General features: G+C 50.5%; 1 protein-coding gene across 1 annotated transcript in view; it reads right to left on the bottom strand.

The window, feature by feature from the left end:
• Positions 1-2,242, bottom strand: part of UROD (uroporphyrinogen decarboxylase) — a 3,704-nt gene extending 1,462 nt beyond the window's left edge. Inside the window, exons 1-6 of the mRNA XM_005881253.2 lie at positions 2,100-2,242; positions 1,373-1,485; positions 965-1,044; positions 826-888; positions 454-651; positions 169-330 (exon numbers count right to left, since the gene is read on the bottom strand). Coding sequence (XP_005881315.1) covers positions 169-330; positions 454-651; positions 826-888; positions 965-1,044; positions 1,373-1,485; positions 2,100-2,119 — 636 coding nt within the window. The 5' untranslated portion in view covers positions 2,120-2,242. The remainder of the gene's footprint in view (positions 1-168; positions 331-453; positions 652-825; positions 889-964; positions 1,045-1,372; positions 1,486-2,099) is intronic.
• Positions 2,243-5,166: the final 2,924 nt, after the last annotated feature.

The raw sequence follows: 5,166 nt of genomic DNA, 5'->3' as shown, positions 1-5,166 counted from the left end.
CCCCGCCAGTGTTGGATGGACTTAGCTGCTCCAGCCAGATCACTGCAAGCTAAGCTGCTTTCATGCCTGGCATTAAGACACCTACCCTCTCTCAGGTGCAAGGAACTATGTTGCTTCTGGTCCTTATGGACTAAACCTCAGCCTATTTGTCTCTCCCTCAGGACTCACCTGGGCACCAGCAACCACTTGTCCCACCAAATATGGTACCAAAGCATCAGTGAGGATGCGAAGCAGCTGGTGACTGGCCTTCGGTCTCTGGTAAAGCCAGCGCTTGGCCTGAGCCATGGTGCTTGAGCTGCCGCCCTCAATCATGTACGTCATCAGAGTCCACTGCAAAAGGTACAAAGAGAATGCCAAGGTGTAGAAGCCTACCTGACGCTTCCTTCCCTTGCCTATCCCAGACCTGCCGGAGTGACTGCCCCAGGCCCAAGTGCCTGCCCTGTTCCACATTACCGGGGCACCAGCAAAGCCAATCAGGGGCACACGCCCAGCCAGCCGTTGTCGAGTGAGGGTGATGGCCTGGAACACGTAGGCCAGCTCAGAGACCACTGCTGCTGGGTCCTGGAGGCGCTCTAAGTCCCGCTCTTCTCTTAATGGTTCTGGGAAACTGGGACCTTTGCCAGGCACCATGGTCACCTCCATGCCCAGTGCCTGGAAGGGGAGAAAACACCTGTGTTTCCAACCTGTAACTCCAGGAGGAAAGGCTCTGTTCAGCTCATGCCAGGAAAGAGGAAGGGGAGAATAAAGCTCAGCCAAACTCCATCTCTTCCCCACTGTCCAGTGAGGATAAGTGTCCATATTCCAGAGTCAGGTTTGAGCATGTACCTGAGGTACGACAAGGATGTCGGAGAAGATGATGGCAGCATCCAGAGGGAAGCGACGCAGTGGCTATAGGGAACAGGAGACAGGTTGCTAAGTGGTGAGCTGAGGGCAGAAGTCCCTCCCTCTTCTGTGGGCCCCTCACCTGCAGCGTCAGTTCGCAGCAGGCCTCTGGGGATCGACAGGTGCTGAAAAAGTCCTGCGCAGCCCGAGTTTCCCTGAACTCTGTAGACAGGAGAGGGAGGGCAGGGCTCAGCCTGGAGGAACCTCAAGAGCCCTCCCCTGCACCTCAAAAGCTTTTTTAAAATGTATTTTATTGATTTTTTACAGAGAGGAAGGGAGAGGGATAGAGAGTTAGAAACATCAATCAGCTACCTCCTGCACACCTCCTACTGGGGATGTGCCAGCAACCAAGGTACATGCCCTTGATTGGAAACGAACCTGGGACCTTTCAGTCCGCAAGCCGACACTCTATCCACTGAGCCAAACCGGTTAGGGCTCAAAAGCTTTTTGCTCTCCAGAGTTTTACCCAAACTCAAGCCCTGCCCCTGACCTGGTAAGTAGCGGCCGGCCTGCCGCATGCACCAGACCGGAGTGTAGTCTGTGTCTTCCCCCCAGGCCGCTCGCAGGAACGTGTCATTCTTCAGCTCCGGAAAGCCCTGGGGCCTGGAGTGGGGCGGGAAGGGGAGCAGGTGTCAGTAAGCTCGGCTGAAGGGTGGGGAAGGCGCCGGTCCTTCAGGCGGATTCAGTCTAGCGCCGTTATCTGCTTGCCCCAGACCGGCTCCCGAGCCGTGGCTCCGGCCATCTGCCTCCTCTCTGCCTATCAGGTGGAGCACAGGACGGCAGGCCCGCGCTGGGGCCTCTACCCCACCCACATCCCAGCTCCCCGAGCTCGAAGCCACTGGGAAGACGGGGGGAGAGGGGGCAGAAAGGAGAGGCTGAGGGTCTCTGGACCAGAAACCACGGGGACAGGGGAGTGGAAGTGGGCGGGTTCCGCATCTGGGCGCTGGTCAAGGAGGGATCAGAGCTGACGGTCCGGAAATGGGGATCCTAGTTGAAGATTAGAAGGTCCTGGGAGCATCCCCTACGAAGGTCTGGGGGCGCAGTCCCGCGAGGCGGCCCTGGGACGGTCTCGGGAATCCAAGGTTGGAGGATCTTCGGGATTCCGGACCCTGGGGTTCGGGCTGGGGACTCTCCAGGGGAACCGGGCACACGGACAGATTCCTCCGCTACAAGTTAGAAGCCTCGCTGGCCACGCCGAGCGCGTGCGGAGAACTCACCCCAACCCGTTCGCCTCCATGATAAGATGTCAGTAACTGCGAGCCAGTCCCACTTGAACCTGAGTCTGAGCCGGCCCCGCCCCAGGCCCCGCCCCTTCCTGGACTGAGCCAAGGCGGTGGCCATGTTGGTAGTCACATGATCACACTCTAGCTGTGGGTAGGGCCCCTGACCTCACTTCACCGTAAAGTCTGGTGTAGCGACGCAGCAACAAATACCTCGCCCCACCCCACCCCCACCCCTCCCAACCCCCAGAGTCTAAACTACACCTTCCCTTGGCTTGAGGCATTTCCCTCCTCTGAAGGCCTAGGAATCCCCAAGACTCAACCTAAGTCTCGCTTTCACTCCCACTGTCCATGATCCTAACAATCTTACCATGGATTATGGAACTAAGCTATACAGGAAACGTAAATCATTATTTATGTTACTAAGAATCTATAATTGGTGTGAAAGTTACAGTGGTGAACAAGATATGCCCTTCCTTTAAGGAGCTACAGACAGATGGGGGAAAAGAGGAATCAGCACTCACAATGTGTTTTCTCAATAAGCTTTTATTGATTTTTAGTGAGAGAGGAAGGGAGAGGAAGACATCGATGTGAAACATCAATGTAAGTGAACATGGATTAGTTGCCTCCCATAAACATCCCAACTGGGATTGAACCCACAAGCTGGGTATGTGCCCTGACATGGTTACCAGCAAGCTTTCGGTGCATGGGACCACGCTCAACCAACTGAGGAGCCACATCCGCCAGGACACAATAATGAATGTTTTAAGAAGAAAAAGCTAGAAGCAACTAGCAAGGGCGCCTCGCTTAATTGGGGAAAGCAGTGGGGGTGTTCCAAGCAAAGGGAACAGCATGTGTAAAGTGAAGAGGTAAAAGAGCAAATGGCTGTTATGAAAACCAAGAGATCAATCTGTGGAATTCAAGAGGTTGGAGATGTCTACAGAGTTCGGGTCATGCAGGCCCTTGTGAGGTGCATTTGTTCACTTTATTCTGTAGTAGTGAGATAACATGCAAATAGCTTGAAGAGAAGGAAAGAGAAGCACCATGGTCCCAAATTTCTAGGGAGATTGAAAACTGACAAAATTACACGGGATTATTTATTATTTATTTCTTGAAACCTCAATTATTTGGAAAATATATCAAAACAAAGTTTCCGCCCTGGCCAGTGTGGCTCAGCTGGTTGGGTCCCATGCACCAAAAAGTTACCAATTTGATTCCTGGGGGAGGTGGGAGGGCATGCAGGAGACAGCCAATCAATGTTGTGTTCTCACATGGATGTTTCTTTCTCCCTCTCCCTTCCTCTCTCTCTAAAAATAAATTTTTTTAAAAGCCTGTTAAAAAAAAAGTTTCTACCTAATGGTCCATCAATAGTTGACCAGATAAACAAAATGTTGTATATACATACAATATTATTCAGCCATAAAAAGAATTTAAGTTCTGCTTGGCCTACAGACCAAAGGGTCCCGGGGTCGCAGGCTCCTCCCTGGCCTGGGCCCTGGTTGGGACTCCTGCAGGAGGCAACCAATCAATATGTTTCTCTCATGTTGATGTTTCTCTCTGTGTTTCCCTCTCTATTCCACTCTCCAAGGAAAGAGAAAGAAAGAAAAGAAAGAAAGAAAGAAAGAAAGAAAGAAAGAAAGAAAGAAAGAAAGAAAGAAAGAAAGAAGAAAGAAAGAGAAAGAAAGAAATCTAAGTTCTGATACATGCTACAACATTGTTGTAACATGCTTTAGTGAAGTAAGGCAGACACAAAAGAACACATATTATATGGTTCCACTCTCATGGAATATCTAGAATAGGCAAATTCATAGAGGCAAGTAGATTAAAGTTTACCAAGGGCAGGGGAAAGGAGGCAATGAAGAATTAATTGCTAAAGGGTACAAAGTTTCTGTTTGGGGTGATGGCAAAGTTTTTTTTTTAATTTATCACATATATATTGATTTCAGAGAGGAAGGGAGAGGGAGAGGATGATAGAGACATCAATGATGAGAAAAAATAATTGATCAGGAGGCAGTCGCACACTGGGATCCAGCCCACAACCTTGGCCTATGCCCTGACCAGGAATCCAACTCTGACCTCTCTTCCTGGTTCATAGGTCAACGTTCAACCACTGAGCCACGCTGGCCCAGCCACAATTTTTAAAAATTAATGTAATATATTTTAAAAACCATTGAATTATAGTTTAAATGGGTGAATTGAATGGTATGTGAATTATATTTCAAGAAAACTTTTTTTAATATGTATTTTTTATTGATTTCACAGAGGAAGAGAGATAGAAACATCAATGATGAGAATCATTGATTGGCTGCCTCTTGCACGCCCCCTGCTGGGGGGGAATCGAGCCGTGCCCTGACCTGGATGGAACCTGGGACCCTTTAGTCTGCAGGCCGACCAGGGCAAGAAGACTTTTTTTAATGGGGGGAGGGGGCAGTTTCCTTTCCTTCCATGATTGTACTTCATCAACAGCTCCTGCCTATCTTTTTTTGCCTTCTCCCTTCCTGTCTAGGCCTTTCCTCTCATTTGGTTCAGAATTACTGCGAGAAACGGGATAATGACCATTAGTATCCTGGAGGCAGCCAATCGGCGTTGCGTTCTCACATGGATGTTTGAACGCAACAACCAGGATCAAGCCTGAATGACTCAAGGCGCTTGCCAATGGCAGGACTTGGGAGGGGGTTATACCCCAATCATTTAAGTCACACTGTCCCTAGGACGGGGCGCCGAGAGGATGTCTAGAAAATTTAACACTCTGCTGGTTGTGGTATGTATGACTTGTTAGTGAGGAGGCAAAACGAAAGCCAGGGGACCAGAAAAACGGTGGTTGCAATGATCCAGGACGGATAGAGTGGTGGCTTGAATAAGGGCGGTAGCAGTGGGGAGAAGATGGTAGTAGAAGTGGGGGAGCGAAGGGGAGATTGGTCAGGTAGAAGCTATTGAACTGGGTCGAGTTGCTCAGTGGGAGGCGCAGAGGTAATAGGTTGAGGATTCGAGTCCAGAGGGCAATACGGGAGGTGCGCGTAGTCCAGAACTTACGACGGAGGCCGGCCGCGGGCGGGGCGCGCGG

The sequence above is a fragment of the Myotis brandtii genome, unplaced genomic scaffold, assembly GCF_000412655.1.
Source record: "Myotis brandtii unplaced genomic scaffold, ASM41265v1 scaffold674, whole genome shotgun sequence".
NCBI classification, from domain to species: Eukaryota; Metazoa; Chordata; class Mammalia; order Chiroptera; family Vespertilionidae; genus Myotis; species Myotis brandtii.
The sequence above is the reverse complement of the archived record's forward strand: the minus strand, read 5'-3'. Positions and strand labels throughout refer to the sequence as shown.